We start from the raw sequence: 22,907 nt of genomic DNA, 5'->3' as shown, positions 1-22,907 counted from the left end.
ATGGTGAAAACTCACCTGGCATCAGGGAGGGGGAGTGGGCTGGTGCCTGCCCTGGCAGCAGGAAGGTTCTAGAAGGAGAACAGACAAACGAGCAGCTGCACACAATAGCACACATGGAGAGTTGCACTTTATTTCAGGGCACTGTCCCCCACAGTGGCAGGAATTGGTTGTTACAAACATCAGGTCACAAATGGGGTCACCAAGCAGTGCCACAGCGCAGCGATTGTCACCTGTCACCACAGCAGGCCCGGAGCAGCGCCCGGGGACAGCTCCCGTGCTACTGCTGGGGCAGGTGGGGGTAGGAACAAGCCCAAACACAGCTACAACAGTGCTCCCTTCTCAGAATGAACTCTGGCAGCGTGGGGGCTGGCCACGGAAACACCCAGACCTTGTTCTGGGTCTCTGAGTGCTCCAGAACTGAGACCTCCCCTTCCAGGTATGTGAAGCCAGGAAACACCTGCCTGTGCAGGGAAGTACAGCCAAATACCCAAATTTAGCAGCCAGTGAGCACAGCCCCACTGCCTGCCATGCCCTGAACCCTGCACGGATTTGGGGTCAGGAATCCCGTTCCCTGCAGCAGGGGCTGAACCCTCCTCTTTGTGCAACACTCTTCACTTTATTTTTCAGTTCAACCTGGGGAACCATTTCAAGGCTGGCAACAACCAGGGCCTTGGTGCTTCCCAGAGCTCCATCCTTGCAAAAGCACCAGCACCTGCTCCGGTGCCTTCCAGGCAGGGCAGCTGCAACCCTGGACTAGCCCTGCCCTGCTCCGTGTGTACACGCTACAGTTCCAACAGCCAAACCCAGAAAGGGCAGGAAAAACCTGCAGAAAGCAGAAATTGAAACAGCAAGTCTCCTACTGAGTGTCTCGAGCAGAGAGAATGAAAATAAGGGGACTAAAGCTAACACCGACTACAGCAAGAACCTTTTTAACCCGCTGCTGCTCCCGGGTGAAGATCCGAGGAAACAGCCGAAGAACCAAAACAGGCAGAGGGAAACTTTGTGTTTGTGTTGTGAATACCACCACACTGCTGTCCTATGCCACTCAGAACCACAGCCTGGTCGGTGCTGCCGCAGCAGCTGGCCCCAGGACGGAGGGCAGAGCCCCCCAGGCCGGCAGTGCCGAGTGTCTGAGAGCAGCTGAGGGAGCCAGGGCTGCAGCCAGCCAGGGCACAGCCCCTGCTCCTGCTGAGGTAGATACGGCAACGTGCAGGGGGACAGGCTGAGCCCGCTGCTCTGCAGCCTCCTGGGCCCTTCCCGGCGCTCCACGCTCCCAGGCTAGACCCAGTAATTGCTTCTTTCCAAGAGGGAAGGCTCTTCCCTCCTCCTTTGATAGCCCTGGCCTTTGTTCTGACAGAGGAAAGGGAAGAGGAGTGCCTGACTAAAGCCCCAGCTCGGGGCACAAGTGGGGCTGGGGAGTGGGACTGGAGCCACCCCAGGCTGGTCCCTGTGCTTCAGCCTCCCAAGGGGTGCAGCTGCCCTGGCCAGAGGCAGCACCTGGAGCTCTCCCCGATGCCAGAGCGGGGCTGTGCGAGCTGTAGGAGCCTGCAGGAGCCCTGGGGACGGCTGAAGTGTGAGCTCCCAGCACTGCTCACATTCCCAGCTCCTCCTGAGGAGCAGCTCGGCCTGGCAGCACCTCCTGGTGCTCGGCTCCGGGGGCACACGGAGCCAGCACGGTGGGTGCCCAAGCTGATTGCCACAAAGCCAGCTAGCTGGTGCTTCCTCAGCTTGTGCCTGTTCCGGGCACTGCACCCAGGCCGACAGAAAGAACACGGGAAAGGATCATCCAACGTTTCTGGCCAGGCACGGGACAGCAGCCTGAGGCCAGAGCGGGTTTCTGATGGAAATCCTTCCCAGCACCTCTGCCACAGCCCTCCAGGAGCACAGTGGCTCCCACCACGCCCTCTCCTGCCGAAAACCAGGAGCTCCCACCCCATCCACAGGCTTTGATTCCAAAGGGAATGAACAGATCTGTCAGCCACTTCCCAAAGCATACCAAATGTAGCAGGGGAGGACAGGGGAGCTTACCCCAAACACCACCCGCACCACGCAGCACCCAGAGCAACCCTGCTGCCCTGGCCCTGCAGCAGCACAGAGAAAGAACAAAAGAACACAACCCCAAACCCCATGAGGATCCTGGAAAAGTTCTTCTCCATACCAGGCCTCCACCCCACAGAGCTGGGCTTTGGCCACGAAGCGAACAAAGAGAAGCCAACAGTACAAAAGCAGTAAGGCCTAGCTGAGGAAGGACAGCAGTGTTCCCAGAGCATGTGCGAGCCTCTGGCTCCTGACACAAGCTTTCCAAACAGGGAACCCACTCCGTGAGGGCATGGGAAGGAGAGGCAGCTACAACTCACTTCCAGAACACAAAACAGGGATGGGGCAGTCAAAAACAAAACGGGAACCAAACGAGATTTTCCCTCGACACAAGGGATTTCTACACAATCAAGGGGGGCCGTTCCCAGCATGTCCCTGCTGGCAATATCCAACCAGAAGGAGCAGAAACACGTCTCAAAGCTCCAAACCACCCTTATTTGTACCACATGCCAGCCAGGGCTGGGCAGCAGCAGGGGACAGACACCATGGTCCTGCACGCTCCTTCATCCCTTGGCACAAGAGAACGAAAACTACTTTGCAGAAACGATTCGCTTCCTCCTCCTCCTCCTTTTTTTTTTCATTTGTTTGGGTTTTTTTGTGGGGATTTTTTTTTCCATTTCATTTTACAATTATTCAATTTTTTTTCTTTTTAAATACACAACGTTTCTTCCAGAAGGCAAACCCTCCAGAACTTCACATCCTTTTTTTTAAGGCGTCACCAGAGTCGACCAGCCGGGATCCAGCACACAGCTTTTGCTTTTCACAGAGCTCCTCCTCTCTCCCTTCAGAGCCAGGGGCTGCACCAGCTCTAAGTGGAGTGCAGGGGGATGACGAATTTGCAGCCGAAGGGTGAGTGGTAGTTGATGCCCACCTCCTGAAAGACCTTCTGGGGAATGCCAATGTCACAGAGGTAGACGCGGCCCGCGCGCTCGCCCAGCGGCAGCGGCAGCCCCAGGGCCAGCGACCACTTGGCGTCGATGCCCAGCTCCATCTCGCTGATGGGGGGGTCTATGCTCAGCACGGGGGCCCGGTTCTGGTTGGCCCAGTCCACCACTGCTTTGTACCAAGGCTGGTCTCTCAGAAAGGCATTCTCGTGACAATCCAGGCAGTTGATCACTAAGTCAACCGGAGTGTCTGGGAGGTCTGCAAGAAACACAGAACCAGCTGCAGCACGGGCAGATTTGGGGTTTGGCCTCCACTCTTGCTGCACCTGCTGTCACAGAGCCATCCTGAACAGTCCCTCAGCACTCTGGGGACACCCCCATTCTCACAGGTACAAACCCTCACCCAGTGAGCAGCACGTGAGCCGCCCCAGTGCTGCTGAGCTCACCATCCAGGCAGCCCAGGGGAGCAGCAGTGGGGCGCTCTGCCCATCAGAAAGGACCGTTTTCTATTCCACAAGGTGAAAATAAGGCTGGTTTTTGGAACACACCAACTCTGCTGCACTGCTGCCTGCCCCATCGAGCTCTGTCACTCTCACCTGCTGGATCACAAAGTCCTTGGTGCAAAAACATGGAATGGTTTGGCTTGGAAGGGACATTAAAGTTCATTTCATCCCACCCCCCGCCATGGGCAGCGACACCTTGCACCGTCCCAGGCTGCTCCAAACCCCATCCAGCCTGGCCTTGGACACTTCCAGGGATCATGGGGCAGCCAGAGCTGCTCTGGGCAGCCTGTGCCAGCCTTTTACAATGTTTTAGAATAGACAAGTAGCTCTGTCAGCACAGCACAGCCCAAACTCCCAGCTTTGTTTCCCCCCAGAAGTTCAAATGCAGCAGCTTGGAAAACGACTGGTGAAGTGCCAAGCAGAAGCCAGCACTCTCCCAGGAGCTGTTTATTCCAGGGAATACCGAGAGGGGAATCCTGACAGCTGCTGGAAGTGGCTCAGCAGAGCTGGCTCCTGCTTTGCAGCAGCAGCTGGACACTCATTCCCACCCAGCTCCAACACGCTGAACAAGGCAGCCCCTTCTCCTACCAGAGCAGCTCCATACGGCAGCTCTTCCCACCGGAAACATCTGTGGCAGCACAAGCGCTCCTCTGTGGAGGCTCTGAGTGCCTGCTGTCCCTGCAGCTGCTGGCAGCCACCCAGGCGTGCCAGTGCCACTAGATGGTGCCAGGGCAGCGGGCAGAAGCCAGCCCTGCTCCCCGCAGAAGCCAGGCTGCTCACCTTTGACGCTGGACACCTGCTGGCCTTGTGTCTTGCTGAAAAGGTTCAGCTCGTTGGTGATGGATTCCAGCATCTTGACGAAGTTGGGGAGGAAGAGGATGACGTGGACGTCGTGGTTGGAGAGGTGCCGGCCGCAGCTGATGCCCTGGGCTCCCTTCACGTGGGGGCCGCAGAGCAGCGCCACCGTGGGCCGCTGGTGCACGTTCTTGGGGTTCAGCCTAAAACAGAGGCAGGAAAAAAAAAGGGACTGTGAGTAAAGGCCAAAGTCTCTTACCTTCTTCCTGCAGGAGAAAACCAAACTAAAAAAAAACCAACAAAAAAAACCCCCACAACCAACAATCAGCAAGATGCAAATCACCAGGTGTTCTGCAAATCTGCCATCGCTCTCAAGAAGAAACCCACATCCTTTAGTGGTGCTGACGCTGCTCCGCTTGCAGGTTCACAGACTCTCAGACTTGTTTGGGTGGAAGGGAGCCTGAAGGTCACCCATGTGGCCAGGGACACCTTCCACTGTCCCACGCTGCTCCAAGTTCTGTCCAACCTGGCTTTGGACACTCCCAGGGATGGGGCAGCCACAGCTGCTCTGAGGACCCTGTGCCAGGCACTCTGCATCTCCACAGGGAAGAATTTCTTCCATATATTTAACCTAAATTTTCCCCCTTTAAGCTGCTGATGATGAGTCCCTCTCTGGTTTCCATGTAGGCCCCTTCAGATACTTAAAGGTGTTCCAGCCTTCTCTTCCCCTTCCCTTCAGGACTTCTCTGCATCCACAGCTCAGAGCACAAGGTCCCAAGGATTGTAGATGAAAGCTAAAAATGTGAGGTGAGTTTCCCCATCAGAGGAGTCACAATTAAAAAAGAAAGATGATCTCTACTCCCTAAGCTTCATCAACTGCACAGCAACGTTCATTTGGAAGCCATCAGGGCTCACAGCAGGAATTTCAGCTGCCTGTGTGTCATCCCTTAGTGCTCTCCATCAAGTGATCAGGTCCTGCTAAAGCTCCTGAATAAGCAGTGGAGACTGAAGGGAATGAACCTTTCGTTTGGAGAGCAAATATCAAATATCAAAAATCAGGAGCAGCTATCAACAGCACAAAGGTGCAGGTGCAGCTCCTGCTCCCCCACCAAGAGCCACGGAAGCAGAGCTCTTCAGGAGTCAGCAAAAGGCACTGAGTGCATTCCAAAGAGCCCTCTCAAAGAGCAGGATGTGCTCAGGTGAGCTGCAGATGCCTGAAAAGCTGAGTTAGCCTGGCAAAAATCCGTGCAGCGCCATTTTTGTGCGCTGCCTTTCTGCTTTTATTGACGCTGTGAAATTGTAACGGGCCACAACAGCGAAGGGAAGGTTCTTTTCTGTGCAGAAAGGAGCTCGTGGCATATTCTGCTCCATCCACCTCAGGCAGCACCGGTGCAAAGCTCAGCTCTCCGAACAACTCCCAGGAAAGGGGAAGGAAAAGCTCAGCTCTGCAAGAGCCAAAAGGAATCCCCTCTGCAGCAGCGAGCTGAGAGGGCTCTGCCAGCCCCCTGCCACCCCCCAGAGGCACCAGCTGTACCTGTTGGGCCCCCCCAGGAGGCTCAGGGCCATCTGGCTGGCACACACCCCTGTCATCTCCAGCCTCCTCTCCAGGGTCAGCCCGTGCTTCTCGGCCACCGCCAGCAGCTTCTTGTGCAGCTCGTAGGACACGCTGGGGACCACCAGCCCCGAGTCTAGGGGTCAGAAACAGGGGAGGGAGGCACAAACAGGGACAGTCAGACACCTCCAAACAGTGGCAGTGAAAAGACTCGTTAGCTGTTCACCCACGCTCCTTCCCAGGCCGCCAAATGAATCCAAATTATTTTTCAGTGAAGCAGAGACAGCTAAACCCAACTGCTGGCTTAAAATAGCACTGCCACAAAGTTCTGTGAGAAATTTTAGTAACACGAGGGCTGAGAAGGCCTTTGGGATTTACAGATGGAATATTAAGGTTTTTCTTAATGGTCTCCAGGCCAACAGTGCTTTAAGCCATCATAAAGTGCTGCTGAACACTGTGAAAATAAGAAGAGCAGTTGGGAAGTGCCAAAAAAAAGCCAGGATGTTTTATGCTTCCTGCCACTGGTCCCCAGAATCCTACAGATTGCAGCAAAACAAGCCATCCCCCATTTGCTGGTAGGTGTTCCCATGGCAGAAGGGCTGCTCCAGACACAACAGCTGGAAGCAGCAGGGAAATGCTCCAAAAATAAACTCTGCAGAAAAACACCTCCCAGGTGGACTGGGCTAGTGAGCTGGGAAATGCTCCAGCATTTGGATCAAGAGAAAAGAAACAAGGGAGGGTTTGTCAAGTGCTGAGAACTGCCCAGCCTGGCCTTGGACATTTCCAGGGATCCAGGGACTGCCACAGCTTCTCTGGACAACCTGTGCCATTCCCTTTATGGGATGGCCACAGAGCTGGAGCACAGCTGCAGCAGGAGGAGCTCCCAGCTCCTTCTCTTCCCAGGAATCCCAGCTGAGTCCAGCAGCTCCCGCCCTGAGCCAGGCAAAGGAGGTGCACAGGAGTCAGGCACCATGGAGCAAAAAGGTGAAAGATTAAAAGCAGGAAACATCAGGTCAGAAAGTGCAAACTCAGTCCCTCCATCAACATCTCTCAGCTTCCCCAGTGCTCAGAAGCCCTGGGTCACCCTCATGCTCCCCCTGGCCCCTCTGCCCTGAACTAGGGGTGACAGTGGGCCCTTGGGTGCTCCTGGCAGCCCAGCTGGGCTGGGGTTGCCTGTGCTGCTGGGAAAGAGCCGTGGGAATGTGAGAGGGCTGATGGGAACGCTCCGAGGGGCACAGGCAGTGCTCATGCATCTGCCCCGGCAGGAAACCCAGCCATTCCTCGTGGGCCTGGGCTCCTCTGCACACAGCAAATGCAACGAGAACCAGTTCTCTCACAGCCAAGGGCCACCTGCAAATGAGAAGAGCGGCGTGGATTTGAGCTGTGAGGAATCATTTGCTCCGCTGTATTTCCCCAGGGTGCCCCAGTCACCAACCACCAAGTCAAGCTCTGGCAGAAACGGAAGGTTTTGCACATCCTGGGGTTTTCAGCGTCGGCCCAGAGCTGTCCCTGCAGGGGCACAGCAAAATGCAGCAGAGCAGACACTGCTGAGTCCTCCTGGATTTCATTCCTGGCCTCACCAGCCAGGTCTTTGCAGTCAGAGAGGGCTCAATGAGGTCACCTCCGCTCCCAGGCTGCGGGGCCAGGCCGGCAGCCGTGTTATCAGCCATGCCAGACTGCTGATAACAGCCTGAGCACTGCTGCAGTCCCGGCAGGAATAACCCTGGGCCTGTCCCAGCAGCCATGCACCTGCCCTGTGCCCCAGCCATGCACCTGCCCTGTGCCCCAGCCATGCACCTGCCCTGTGCCCCAGCCATGCACCTGCCCTGTGCCCCAGCCATGCACCTGCCCTGTGCCCCAGCCATGCACCTGCCCTGTGCCCCAGCCATGCACCTGCCCTGTGCCCCAGCCATGCACCTGCCCTGTGCCCCAGCCATGCACCTGCCCTGTGCCCCAGCCATGCACCTGCCCTGTGCCCCAGCCATGCACCTGCCCTGTGCCCCAGCCATGCACCTGCCCTGTGCCCCAGCCCCACTCTGTCTCTGCTTGCTTGTCAAGGTTCAGGGAATATTTGGAATGAGCGACCCGAGGTTGGGATCTCTCCCAGCATCATCTGCTGACCCCAAAAATGGCAGCTCCCAAACTCTGTTTTGGCTCCATCTGAACCACCCATGAATCCCCTGCTTAAACTCTGCACCAACTCCCCGAGCTAGAAGGGCAAAGCAGACAACCTGCACTCCACATGAACCCAATTTAGCACAGATCTCCTCTGTCCCCTCCACATCCTTCCCTCAACCAGCAGCTTTAGGAAAACTGTTTACCGTGGGCTGGCTGCCACTAGTGGGTTAATCTGAGGGGGTTACTGGGAGCAGGGATGAACTGGCATTTAGCACACCAGCCTGTCCTAATTGCTCCCTCTCAGGAGCAGGCTGAAATGGCAGGAGAACTTCCCTTCTTCACCCTCATGCAAGGTCCAACCAGTCAGACTGGCTCAACAAAAGCAGGCCCAGGGAGGGCAATCGAGGAGGCAACGTGTAAACCCACAAACAATAACACCACTGCCACAAAAGTGAAGCCCTGCCAGCTTTAACTGTGTTTGGCTTGGACAGGGCATCTTTATTGTTTGCTAATGAAGGCAATAAAATAAATTAGCCCAGGCCTTTTAATATTAAATAAATGTATTTTACAGCTGCCTGGGAAAAAAAAAAAGACCAAAACCCAACCCGCAAGGCAGATACAGCCTGAAGAGTTTTGTGACACTCAGAGTGACACTGGGGGGATAAAAACATCCTCTGCCAGCACAAGAGCTGAGTTAACTCTCCTGAAGCTGAAGAATTATGAGTTTTTTCCTCAAACAAGCCCTGCAATGCTGCTGGGATTCCCAAATGCTTCCCAAGCTTGCAGTGGCAAGGAAAAAGGAGAGAGTTGATGCTAGAGGAACTCAGGTGTTGGGTCCCATCTTTTCCCTTTGGCTATTTCAGCAGCTCTCCAGTTCCAGTTCGCTGCCAAAAGAAACCCAGGCAATGAATGGATCAGGTGGAACAGGACTCAGGATCTCCTGCAAGCTGTCTTGACATCATCAACTCTTTCCTTTGGCAATGAATAATCCCAGATCCCAGGTCCAGAGCCTCACAGTGTGACAGCTTCACTGCTCTGGAGCTCTTGTCCACACCAGGCACAGGGGACATTCCCTGCTGCCTCCTGCTGGTGGTAAAGCTGGAACCAGCAGTAAAACACATTTGCTGCCCCTCAAATGACACAACCTTAAGGGCTGCTTTTGTTAATCATCGTTTTTAATTACGGCAAATCCCGCCTGGAGCTCTGGCTGACCTTCCAAGAGAGATCCTCTCCCAGCATTAGTGCACAGTTCCCTCCAGCTGAGCAAAAAAACTGCCAGAGGGACAAAGGGACTCTGCCCCACTTTGTTGGCTCCTGAAGAAAACTTCATTTGCACTCAAAGCAGCCCAGCCCAGCTCACACATTCAATACTCACATCCAGCCGTGGAAGAGCTAAAAGGGGAGAAAAGTCAGCCGAGGACAGGGCACTCCAAAGGAAAAGGCACACCGTGGGCATCACCCTCACAGAGCACACCCAGGATCTGAGCCCTGATCCTGGCACAAAGCTCTGCCTGTTTTGTGAAGAAAAAGGGTTGTTTGAAGAACAGACCCTGCTGCAAACTCCTCTGAGCTCCAACGCTCCTGCAGTGTTGGCTTTGCTGAAGCACCTGCTCCCAAAACACAGAGATGCTCAAGGAGTTTTAGTGCCAACAGGAGGAACAGAGGCAGACCTGAGCCAGCACACATTTAAATTCTCTGGAAGTAGAAAATGACAGCTCACACCTCATGCAAGGATCAGCCTTTCCAGGGAGGCAGTATTTGCTAAACAGTTGCATTTCCCAGTAAATAAAGAGACAGATCAACAGCAGCCAGCCCAAACCAGTGAAGACTGATGATATACTTAGGAAGGATTCACATGTGGAGTGCCAGGGATGGGCTTAGCTCAGTCACAATCACCTGGTAAGTTCTGTCAGCTCCAGGTTTTCACTTTTGGTTGGAGCAGACTCCTACCTTCTTCATTCCCTGCATACTTCTAAAACTCAGGGTTGTTTCAGAAGTGTTTTACTTGACAGCCTGGCTCCACAAAACCATCCCAGCGGACTGAAATATTTATCCTACACACACCAACTTATTTCAGTCAGCAATAAAATAAAATCCCAAGCTGGAAGTCCTGCAGATGAGTCCTTTGGGGAGCTCAAAAGACTGACTCAAAGCCGACATCAGCAGTTTGCTTTTACTCTGCACCATCCTGCTTATTCCCCACCTCCATGGCATAAAAAAGCCAGCAGGGATGCAGAGACAGGGATCCCACAGTGCCAGGAGCTGGATATGAACTCCCTGCCAATCTCCAGCATCAGTTTTGTGCTGTTGCAGCAGACAGAGAATCACTGTCTCAGTCAGGGCTCTATTAACACAATCATCTCTCAGATCAGCCCAGGGTAAAAAAAAAAAACCAAAAACAAACAGGAGAAAGAAGTGCTTTGTCATAACTAGGAAGTGCTTTTTGCAAGGAGACCTTCCCTTAGGAAACCAGAAAAAACTCTGCAGGGAGAATCCTACCACAGATACATCCAAAATCGAGGCTTTTGGAGCTCTTGGCACTTGTTCAATCATGCCAGCTGCTCTTTGAGCCACTGAGAGGCAGGGGCTGCCTACAGCTCAACATCCTCCTTCCAGCTGCTAAACAAAGGGATTGGGAGTGCAGCAAACAGGATTGAATTTTCATCCCTGAATTTACTCACTGCTGCTCATTGCATGGCAGTTTTCCTCCCAGGAATTCTGCTGCTAGAATCCCCTATCAGCCATCCTGCTCAGATTGGCTGCCAACAGTGGCTTAGCTTTTGTTTCAGACTAGACATCCACAGAGGCCCTGTCTCCCCTCAAACAAGCCAGCTGGAAGATGGATTGACAAGTAGAAAATTTGAAACAACCCATAAGATAGACAGGAAACCACACAGAAAACGACGAGGTGCTTATTCAGAGGGCACACAGATAATCAGTGCATCTCCTTCCACAGAGAGATGCTGAAAGCTTGGGGAGATTTAAAAAGCAAGAGGTTAAATTAAGCAGGAAAAAAAAAAAAGCCATTAATACTGAACTCTCACTGCTGCCTCAGGAAGTCTTAAAATCCTGAAAGACAAAGCAGTGGGGGAAAGTCTCACTGCACATTTCTTCCACTTTTCCTTGAGGATCCTTGCAAACTCAACACTGAGCTGCTACAACCCACTGTGTCTTCCTCTCACCCCAGAGCAGAAAGGAACAATAGGAAGAGGAATGACAGAAATGGAGAACTAGGACATTGTTATACACCACAACCATTTAAAAAAAAAAGGACTTTTCCAAATTGAAAAGCAGCAAATCATTACAAAGCCATCAGCTTCCTCCCCTGAAGCGTTTCACACCCCAGATGGAATTTCCAGGCAGGGAACGAATGACAGCCCAAGGAGCTGCTCACACTTCTGCTCAGGCCAGCAGAATATCAGTTGGTTTGAGTCCATGCAAGAAGAGCTGACATCTGATTTTATTCTGATGTGGAAAAGGAAACGCTCCTGGAATGCCAAATTTCCCTCACTCCTACATTTTACAAGTGCTTAAAATCAAAGTCAAGCTATCCCACGGAGACTGAAGTTAGCTGGAATCTGGAGCTAAATGTGCCACAAGTTCTTGTTACGTGAACTATATTTAAACCCACACAGAAACGGAGAACTACGACCCAAGGAGTGCCAGAAGCACAGGAAACCCTCTGAAACCATAAAAGCACAAATCCTGAGCCCATCCCTCTGGAGTCCACATGGGCTCACCAGGCTGCTGAAATCAAAGCAAGGATTCAAACACCTCTTACTCAGTTCCCAACCACCGGCTTCATTCCACTTACCTCGCTGGCCTCTCTGAGTATTTATCTCAGAAACACTGCAATGAAAGGCTGTGTGTGGACACACAAATTCAACCTTACGTGAACAACACCCTTGCTTGGACCACATTAAGCTGGACCAAAAACCCACCATGTGTGTCCCCAAAAGCAGCAGTTTGGGTCCTTATCGGGAAGGGAGGGGGCCATACCCGTGCAGAATTCCTTGTTAGGGTTCTGGGGTACCACAATCCTCCTGTAGACGATGGGCTCCGACTCCAGGATGTTCTCATCGTGCCGGTAGCGGGCGGGTTTCTCGTTGGGGGTCCCTCGGGAGCGCGTGCCGCTCCTCCTCTCGTAAGTTTCGATCTCTTCAAACACAGCTGCCTTGTCAAAGAGAGCCAGGTTGCCCTCGAAATCGAAATCTGTGTCTGGGATTTCCTCAATATCGTCCCCAAAGCACTCGTCGTCCTTGCTCTTCATCTGCCCGTTCTTCAGGCCGCTCTTCTTCGGGGTCACCTGGTTCGGGTGGCGGCTGCTGGACGACCCTAAGCCAAAAGAAAAGCAAGTTGAGAGTGTGTCCTAAAAGGGGGAAAGGCACCTTCTCAGCACATTTCGTGGGAGAGGGGAGTTCCTGTCTATAGTCCACCCCACTCAAAGGAAACTCGCCATGCAGCCCATCCTTGGCACTACTCACGCTCAGCTAAGCCAGCGGAAAACAGAACAACAGCATCAGCAAAGAGACTTTTGGGGACTTCCCATCAGCCAGGTTAGAAAAACAGGCTTGCCCACAGTAGCAATGTGTGTTTCTCCAGGTTTTATTTCATCCCAGTGTCACATCAGTGCCAAGGTTATCAGCTGTGACCTAGGAGTTTTCCTCCTGTCCTCAGTCTGTGTTCAGGCAGGTGTGTGACCCAAGCCCTTCTCTGAAGTCCTGTAATTTCAGAAACTACTTGTAGGTGTTTTCTTCCATATTAATGATCCTTAAGGGAGAACTGCAAGCCCTGAATACAAAGGATCTCTTTTCCCTCAACCTTGATGTAGTTTCTGTGATATGACACACAGTCCACTGCCTCATTCCTGTTTCGCTCTCCTCCTCATCCATTACCTTGTATCTCGGAATACACTTCCTTCCAATCACAAGTCATTGGGAAAGCCCAAATTCTCTGGAGTGAGACTGATGAAAATCTCCTGCTTAGGGCTGGAGATTAAGAACTGATGCAAATATACAATTACGAGGTGAACACATCCTTTACTTGCTTATTTCTTCCTTGGTTCTTGGGGTCCAGACAATATTATTGTTTGTCATTGCCAGTGTTACATTTGCAATTACTAGGAAATATTTCAGGCCAATTCCTGCAGCTACAGGAATCACCTACAGTGTCCAACAGATGGAGTAAGTTATCAAGCCAGACTGCTTGCTCTAATAAACCATTTCCTGTTATTTAACACAGTCCCCTTTGTGAGGGATTTAGACAAATGAGTTTGAGAGAATCCACTTGGTAACACAAAGAATTTCGAGCCATTCAAGGAGACTTTCAAACATCCCAAAAGATTTGCAACAGGCACAAACTCCACAAGCACCCTTCAAGTCGCCTGTCCCCTTAGGAGTTCAGTTTCAGCACGTCTAACTCCAGTCATGCTGAAATGTACTTGCTAAGGATGTGTACCTGGTTTATTCCCACTCAGAGATGCACTGCCCCAGCAAGGATTTATTTCAGACAGTGTGGGGCTTGGTCTTCCTGGACAAACTATCCTCAAAGCTTTCCCAGTCCCCACAACAAGATTCCAAATCTGCCAGGCTTTGCTAAGGAAAAAACAAACAAACCATACACTGTGACAATGCACCTTTTGGTGACAGACAGCAGAGTTCCAGCACTGCGGTGACAAAACAGGATTTAGGAGAGAGGAAAGGGTAAGGCTTCCCAGGAGGGAGAATTTGGCACACTGCAGCCATTCATTTATGTGCATGGTTCTGAAAGTTTTTTTGGTAACAACTTCCACTCTGTCCCACATAAAGGGCTCCCAAAGCAAAGGTGACACAAAATTGGACAGGATTTGGTTTGGAACTAAAGTGCCACTGCTGGGGGAATCACAGCTACAGCTGCTGCTCTGAAGGAGGAAGATGAAGAATGCAAACACGACAGGCCCGATTTCTCCCAACGTTCAGGAGCTGCAGCTCAAGCAGAAGCCAGAGGACTCTCAGGGTTCAGATGGACAAGCTGGAGCCTGCACTGCCACAAAGGCAAACCAAGCCTGCTCCTTGTGTCCATGTCAAGAGCTTGGCCAGCTCAGGCTGTTCCTGCCACACTCCTTGCCAGACCCCTCTGCAAACAGCTCCACACTCCCCTGGGCTGACCCAAAACTCAGAGTGTGTGTCCAGTGGGACAGGAGCAGCTGATGTGAGCGTGGAACGCTGATGGAATAAAGAGCTGCACCAAAAAAGCTGGAGAACAAGAGCTGCAAAGCTCCCTGCAGCCACAAAGAATGGGAGCCAGGAGCCCACCTCAACACAAGGTGGTGGGCAGCTCCCTAATCCATCCCGAGGAGTGTGAGCTCTGCAGTGCTGCTGACCCACACAGCTCTGCCCAGACTGCCACACAGCCCCCCAACAGAAGTCACACACAACACAGCACAGGCCTCCAACCAGCTGGGAGCAAGGTTAGGAGCTTTCTACACAGGAAAAAACGAGGGAGAAGAAAAGAGCCAAAAAAAGGCAAGGGGAGGAAAGCAAAGTCAGGCTGCAGAAAGGCAGATCTCAAATTCCAGTTGCTTTTGGGTCACAGCTTCCAGTGCCTGTACCCTGCATGAGAGCAGCTCCACTCCGAGCTGGCAGCCTTGTGCCACACAGAAAAGCATCTCCCTTCACAAGATAAACAACCTTTGCCAGGCTTTTTTTGTTCCTAAGGAATAACAACCCTTTCATGTACAACTCACCAGCAAACAAAGTCTCCAGCAAGCTGGCTGCCTTCCTGAGAGATCCCTGTGGGAGGGTTTGCTGCCAGCCCTGGCACCACGAGCCCGGTGCCAGCACGGCAGCGGACCCACGGCTGGGAAACCTGGGCTGGTGTTTGTGGTTTATTGATTCCTGTCACTGAAGTGCTCCAAAGGGGAATTCTGGCCCTGACTTGGCACGCTAGAGGCCAACAAGAGGTCAACTTTCAGCTGTAGGACCCAAGTTCTGGATGAAATCCCAGCCCATTCCTCCTTGCACCCACCACCTGCACAAAGCCAGGCTCAACTTCAAAAACATCACTCTCCCTACCCTCCAAATACACACGTTTCACAGGATACATCCCTTCTCTACCTCCTGTATTCTGAATTCCACCCAAGTTAACAATCCACACACTCAGGACCCTGCTCAACCTGCCTCCAAGTCTGTAAAAGCCACCTGCTGTGCTCATGTAAACCCAGCATGAGCTGTTTGGGGGCTGAAGAGCTCTCTGCTCACCCCAAACCTACCACACAGCCTGGAAGGGGTAAAAATAACCCAGCTTCTGGTGGGGGAGAAAGACTTGCAGAGGTCTAGAAATTCCTCCCCAAAACCACACCTGTTTAACTGGCCTGGCCCACCTTGCTTTGTTTCTTTTCTAACTGCGAGGGGGGGAAAAGAATTGAAGTCATGAAAATATTGGATGGATATACACTGACATTTCAGGAACTGGATTACGAGGCTCTGGAAAGGAAGATAGCTCAGGGGGCTTTGAGAAAAAAAAGTGAACAAAGCCAGTTCTGGCCCAGTTTTGAAGATTGTATCAAGAGAAATATAAATAACGGATGTGTGACTTTGGGATGCTCTGATTGTATCTTACAACACCCTCGTTAATTTGTATTTTTAACAATACAGCCAAAACCCGTTCATAATTATGCATGGGGTGATGTTATAATAGGTTATGGGTATAGAAACCTTAAATAGAAAAGCTTGGGGAGATCTAAAAAGCAAGAGATTAAATTAAGCAGGAAAAAAAAAAAGCCATTAATACTGAACTCTCACTGCTGCCTCAGGAAGTCTTAAAATCCTGAAAGACAAAGCAGTGGGGGAAAGTCTCACTGCACATTTCTTCCACTTTTCCTTGAGGATCCTTGCAAACTCAACACTGAGCTGCTACAACCCACTGTGTTCTCCTCTCACCTGAGAATAATATTGCAGCTTGTTTGCAGCTCCTTTCAGAGGATAAGGCTGAGAGATCTTCAAGCAGGAAAGATTGCAAAACGAGGAAACCTTTGGAACTGGCATTAGACATTTTCTACATAGACAGAAACATTAAGATGGAGGAGACCTCTGAGTCCAACCCATGCCCCTAACACCTCAACTAGACCACAGCACCGAGTGCCACATCCAATCTTATTTTAAGCACCTCCACCACCTCCCTGGGCAGACAAATCCAGCACCCTATCAGCAAAAAAAACTTCTTCCCAATATCCAACCTAAATTTAAGACCTCTCCTTCTGTCAGCTGTTGCCTGGAAAAAGAGACCAACCCCCAGCTCACTGCAGCCAGCTTTCAGGTGGGCTCAGCAATAGATTGTATTTCAAAATAACCCACAGGTGGGCCAGGGGAAGTGTCCAGCAAAGTCTGGTGAAAAATGGAAGCCAGTGGAGCAGGAAAGCTCCAGGATACCCCCACACTCACAGGAATTGTGCCTGCGGCGGAATCCTTTGGACTGGCTCAGCGTTTCCATGTGTCGATCCATGTAGCTCTTGGAGCACTGCTGCTGTGGGGAGATGACAATGTCCTGGCTCTTCATGTCTGTCCTCCTGGGGATGTTCTGTGGGGCACTGCTGGACATGGGTTTCTTCAGCACCTTGCCGGTGCCGTTCTGGCTGGGCCCCACCTGGCAGCCCACGCCCGGGATGGCCGTGTCCATCTGCTGGGAGTCCCCGCATTGTCTGCTGTCCCCTGGCCCCGGGATCTCCAGGATCTTCAGCTCAGTGATGTCACCTGCCCTAAAAACAGCACCAGAAAAGCAGGAATCTAGCACACAAGCTGGCAGAAAAAAAAAGACTTCTGAGGGGAAAAAAACATCATTGTCCAATGGGATTGTTCTGATGCTGTTATCAATAGCAAAAAAAGGAATAAAAGGGTTTTAATACTCAAACATAAAGGGCATTTCCACAGACATCAAAATGTTCAACTGCAACGGCAAGGCTTCAAAATAACCATTCAGTATTCCTGTGATGCACCTGGATTTTGTTTGAAAGGTTCTGTAGCTGAAACAGGAATCGGTCATGCAAAAAAAATGGAAGCAACTGGTCCAGATCTTTGCAGAAATCTGCATTAATTTAACAGTTTCTAGCTAATTAACTGCTCTCAGTCCTGAGGCTACTATTACTTTTAATCCATTCCTGCAGAAAGCTACCCTCAGATTAGTGCAGCTCATGCTCCGACAAGGACAATACTTCCCATTTGAAAAAAAGGATAAAGAAAACTGATCTAGCACTGGGCACAAGCCAAAAGAAAACAAAGGAGTGATTATAAAGACTTCCATTTACACTGACTGCAAGAAATACATCGGGAATTAGGCTCTTCTAGTTTTAACTCAGCATTTGTCCAAGTGGGATATGAGAGCAGAGGGACTTCCACACATCCCCTGGCAGGATGTGGCTGTTGTCTTCCCCCACTGTCTCTCTTCAAAATCCAAGGGGGAAAAAAAAATCAATTAAAAGAGTATTGACTTTGTGGAGTCTATGTTATTGAAAAATGAGTGACTCAGAGCCTTACCTACAGCATTCCAGGGAACAGAAAAGTGTGCAGTGAGGAGTGACTCCTATTTATATTTTTTAAGCCCAGCGCTACCAGGAGCTGGTGGGAAAGAACTGCAGAGGGCAAAGCTTTAAAAAAAGTACATCAGCCCCCTCTGCTACAACAGAACAGAATATAAATAAAAAATAATTTACAATAAAATAGAAATGTATATTTGTATACACACACGGTCTGACCCCACAATAATCCCCGAGACACTCCAACTCTAGGATCCAAGCCAGGAATTAATCTCCTGCACACAAACTAACACAAACACCAGGGGCACTCAGCAGCAGCAAGGAAATTTAGGGCCAAGAGGTCAAGTCTGAGGGGAAAAACCCATTCAAGGCAGTGGGGGAAAGGCAGGCACTAACCTGAAGGTGACTTCTGGCACGAGGCATTTGACGCCGTTGTGGAAGGGCCGTGTGAGGGAGATGGTCTGGCTGACCTGATCCACAGCAGACACTCTGCCCTGGTACACTCCCAAACTCTCTCCACAGTTAATGGAGACGATGCTGCCCAGCCAGTCCGTGGCCATGGCTGTGGCACAGAGCTGCTGTGAGGAGCCTGCCTGGAACGAGATGCACAAACCTCAATGGGCAGCAGCGCACCCACAGCCCTGCCTCCCTCCCAGCTGCCAGCTCTGGAGGCTCCTCTCTCCTTTGTGGGCAGCAAAGAGCATCCCAAGGATCCCAACCAGAGTGTGAATCCCTGCATGGGGCTTTGCCTCCCCCACTGCACTGCAGATCTTTGTTCCACTGGCTGGGTTCAAGGACGATGCCTCCAAGAGAAATGTTTAGTGTTTTGTCCTGCCTGTGGATATTCTCCTGTTGCCTTTTTGCCAACCTGCAAATGAAACTCGAGATAATTTTAGTAATTAAAACACCAGGAGCTCACACCTCTGGCCCACCAGGACCCAGAACGTAGCATTTTCCATCTCAAGAGGAACTGATAAGAGACTGAGTGAGCTGAGCTACACCCCACAACAAATACTTTCTGAATTTACCATCTCTGCAAAACAACCAAAACTTTTTTTGGTTAATATTATTCTATTATTATCATTATTATTACAAATACTTTGCTTGTTAAATAAAGATTTTCCTTCCACTTTTCTCCAAGGAAATCTTTTCCCAAACCAGTTGGGAGAAGATCCACTTAAATCTACTTTCCAAAAGGACCTCTTTGAAAGTTTCCTCCCAAATTTACCCTAAACCAAAACATGAGGTAATACAAGGAAGATGTCCACAAAAGCCCCTGAGGGCCTTGCCATAAAGATCTGCTGTTATGTTACCTCCTCACTAAAATTATCTCGAGTTTCACTTCCAGGCTGGGAAAAAGGCAACACTCCCTGTGATTTCAAACTGGGAATTTATCTTCACTTCCCTCCTTCAAGTTTTGGCAGATGGACACTGGGGCAGAACAGCTCCAGTGAATATTCAGGATTGATCTCTGCACGTGCAAATGAAAACCAAAATCTTGAAGGGAACAGAGATACAGGGCAGGAGGGGAAGCCTAAGCAACAGAGAGACACAGAAAGGGGAGAAAATCCCCCAAAACTGGAATCCAGGACAAAAGCATCCATGCTCTGCAGAGGCAGCATTAGCAACACTGCCACAATTAGAGAAATTAATTAAAAAATAGCTGCTCTCCTTCCCAGCACTCAAGTTCTGTCAGAACCAGGGAGGAAAAACTCCAATTTGTTTAGACAGATGTTTCCAGCACTCCTGGAAGCAGCTAAAGAGCTCCTTTGATCTGAGATTTCCCAGTGACAGGCTCACAAGCACCATGGAGAACAAGAGACATGACAAGCTCCTAAATGTGTAGATTTGCCTTTCATGCTGCAATCAAAGAGGGAGAACGTTTGATATTTACTGTGAGCAGCACAAAGAAACACGGGAGACAGCCCAGGGATATCAACATCCATGTATAAATCACAGTTCTGGAAGAGGCAGCTGGATTCTCTGCAAGCTGAGCCTCTTGGAAAAAGATGCAAGGCAAAAAAAATAACCTGGATGAGGAAAAAAAAAAATCTCACTTCCCACAACTTTCACAGGCCTGAAACTGGGATGCTTCAAAGGGAAGAAAACACTGAATTTGGTCACAAAGCCATCAATTCCTCAGGAGCAGCCTCCTCTCCTTCCTGTGGCTGTGTGTTTATATTAACCCATGATGACAATGTCTGCATTCCAAGGAGATGGCTGATAAAGAGCACTCTCAAAACACAGATAACACATCCCTGGGTACCCACAAGAAAACTAAAACTTCATTCCATTTCCTGTTTTCTTTTTAATCTCCCTTAGGAAACATGGCAAAGAGCTCAGCTCACATGGATCCTTTCTAAAAACAACAGCCTCCTTTTAGGAAAAAAAAACCAACAAAAAAACAACCCAAAAACCAATAAATCTACGTTTGAATGGAAATAAAAATTAAACCATCCCTAGGTTGGATTGGGTGGCTGCAGAAAAACACAGAGGGATCCCAAATAATGTAAACACATGGATCTACCACAAGTAAACTCAACCTGCCCCGTGGGTAAACATAGGGGCCTCACAAGGTGAAAAGAGGGGGATCCCACATGGATAAACACAGGGAATCCCATGGATAAACACAGAGAAAACTCCATGGATAAACACAGGGATCCCCCATGGATAAACACAGGGAACCCCCATGGATAAACACAGGGAACCCCCATGGATAAACACAGGGAACCCCCATGGATAAACACAGGGAACCCCCATGGATAAACACAGGGAACCCCCCCATGGATAAACACAGGGAACCCCCCCATGGATAAACACAGAGAACCCCCCCATGGATAAACACAGAGAACCCCCGTGGATAAACACAGAGAACCCCCGTGGATAAACACAGGGAACCCCCATGGATAAACACAGGGAACCCCCACGGATAAACACAGGGAACCCCCACGGATAAACACAGGGAACCCCCACGGATAAACACAGGGAACCCCCACAGATAAACACAGGGAACCCCCAGGGATAAACACAGGGAACCCCCATGGATAAACACAGGGAACCCCCACGGATAAACACAGGGAACCCCCACGGATAAACACAGGGAACCCCCACGGATAAACACAGGGAACCCCCATGGATAAACACAGGGAACCCCCCCATGGATAAACACAGGGAACCCCCACGGATAAACACAGGGAACCCCCCCACGGATAAACACAGGGAACCCCCCCATGGATAAACACAGGGAACCCCCAGGGATAAACACAGGGAACCCCCACGGATAAACACAGGGAACCCCCCCCATGGATAAACATGGAGAAAACTCCATGGATAAACACAGGGAATCTCAAAACACAAGACCCCCCTACAACCAGACAAAAACCCCTCACAGATAAACACAGGGCATGTCCACAGGATATCACCACAGGTACGCACAGGTCCCCATATATAAACACAGAGCCCCCACAACTAACCGCGGGCCCCAGGAGCAAAGCATGGGACCCCCCAGTTAAACCCAGCCCACAGCGCTGCCCCCTCAGAGCCACCCCCGGCCCCACCTCCCCACCACGGGCCGCTCAGGCCGGGCAGGGCCTGGCGCCGCGACCGCGCCTCACGAGAAGCCAGGAGATGCCCAGCCCACCGGGAAGGCACCGTGCCAACCCAGACAGCTGCGGCTTAAGCCCCGAGCAGTGCCCACCCTTCCACCGCAGCCCACAGCCCTCACCCGCCGTTACCGCCGCCGCCGCCGCTCCCGCCTCACAGCGGCCCCTCCGCCTCCCTGAGGATGAGTGAGACGTCACTTCCGGTGCCGCCCCTCCCGCGCGGCGCTCCGGCCGCACACAGGACCATAGAGACGGGGAGGGAACGGAACTGTGCGCATGCGCAGAGCCCGCCGCCGGGGCACTCCGGCAGCTTGGACACGTGTGTCACACCTGTGTGTCACACCTGTGTGTCACACCTGTGTGTCACACCTGTGTGTCACACCTGTGTCACACCCCTGTGTCATACTCCTGTGTCACACCCCTGTGTCACACTCCTGTGTCACACCTGTGTCATACTCCTGTGTCACACCTGTGTGTCACACACCTGTGTCACACCTGTGTCACACCCCTGTGTCACACTCCTGTGTCACACACCTGTGTCATACTCCTGTGTCACACCTGTGTGTCACACCCCTGTGTCACACTCCTGTGTCACACCTGTGTCATACTCCTGTGTCACACCTGTGTGTCACACACCTGTGTCACACCTGTGTCACACCCCTGTGTCACACTCCTGTGTCACACACCTGTGTCATACTCCTGTGTCACACCTGTGTGTCACACACCTGTGTCACACCTGTGTCACACCCCTGTGTCACACCTGTGTCACACACCTGTGTCACACACCTGTGTCATACTCCTGTGTCACACACCTGTGTCACACCCCTGTGTCACACCCCTGTGTCACACCTGTGTCATACACCTGTGTCACACCCCTGTGTCACACCTGTGTCATACTCCTGTGTCACACCTGTGTGTCACACACCTGTGTCACACCTGTGTCACACACCTGTGTCACACCCCTGTGTCACACTCCTGTGTCACACACCTGTGTCACACCCCTGTGTCACACCCCTGTGTCACACCTGTGTCATACTCCTGTGTCACACACCTGTGTCACACCCCTGTGTCACACACCTGTGTCACACCCCTGTGTCATACGCCTGTGTCATACTCCTGTGTCACACACCTGTCACCCCTGCCCCTCCATCCCTTCGGTACACCATGCCTTCTATTTTCTCTATCTCTCCATCCCTTCTATCATCTCCAGCACATAATCTTCTCTGAACTCTTCATCCCTCCACTCTTTCCATCATCTCCATCCATCCCTCCCATCATCTCCTTGTGTCACCTTCACCTTCTCCATTCCCTCATCCTCCCATCATCTCCCTCCATCCCTCCCATCATCTCCTTGTGTCTGTCACCTCGGTTACACCGTCACCTTCTCCATTCCCTCATCCTCCCATCATCTCCATCCCACCTCTGTCCCTCCACGCCCTCCCTCCCACCTCAAGGCTGCACCACCACACCGAAATTGCCGATAACTCTGTGCTCAGGTGGGGCTGGGAACCCTGCAGGGCTGATCCTCGCCGCTTCGGGATGAACAGACCCCAACTTTCAACCGAGTCCTTCGTTTTTTCCATGGGAATTTGGTGTTTATTGCATTGTTTGGTTTGGTTTTTGTGCAAAGCTTTGGATTTAGTGGTGCTCTGAGGTGGGGATGGAACCTCCCCCCATGGATGGCTCCCTGAAAGGCTGGCTCTGACCTGGCCATTCCATTTCTCCAGGGATAAAAAGCTACTCCCGGTTTTCAGCGAATCCCTGAACTGACCCTGATGGGTTTTCTGCCCATCCCAGCTGAGACTTTACCCAGGAGAAGGACCAGAACCGGCTCCCTTCGGGCTGAAA

At 51.5% G+C, this 22,907-nt stretch overlaps 1 protein-coding gene across 5 annotated transcripts; it reads right to left on the bottom strand.

The window, feature by feature from the left end:
• Positions 1-107: 107 nt before the first annotated feature.
• On the bottom strand, positions 108-21,312 carry EDC3 (enhancer of mRNA decapping 3). Of its 5 annotated transcripts, none has more exons than XM_086849440.1 (7): positions 21,182-21,312; positions 17,854-18,050; positions 16,370-16,683; positions 11,949-12,284; positions 5,814-5,967; positions 4,265-4,482; positions 108-3,240 (listed from the first exon to the last, which is right to left on the bottom strand). In XM_086849440.1, the coding sequence occupies exons 2-7, from the start codon at positions 18,015-18,017 to the stop codon at positions 2,906-2,908; spliced, it is 1,521 nt and encodes a 506-aa protein (XP_086705566.1). In that variant the 5' UTR covers positions 18,018-18,050; positions 21,182-21,312; the 3' UTR covers positions 108-2,905. The 5 variants fall into 5 exon arrangements, with proteins under 5 accessions (XP_086705566.1, XP_086705568.1, XP_086705567.1 ...); XM_086849442.1 differs by having other exon boundaries at positions 21,192-21,306; XM_086849441.1 differs by having other exon boundaries at positions 17,854-18,046; positions 21,182-21,303.
• Between the last annotated feature and the right edge of the window lie 1,595 nt (positions 21,313-22,907).

The sequence above is a fragment of the Cyanistes caeruleus genome, chromosome 13 (genome assembly GCF_971803275.1).
Source record: "Cyanistes caeruleus chromosome 13, bCyaCae1.hap1.1, whole genome shotgun sequence".
Lineage (NCBI taxonomy): Eukaryota > Metazoa > Chordata > Aves > Passeriformes > Paridae > Cyanistes > Cyanistes caeruleus.
The sequence above is the reverse complement of the archived record's forward strand: the minus strand, read 5'-3'. Positions and strand labels throughout refer to the sequence as shown.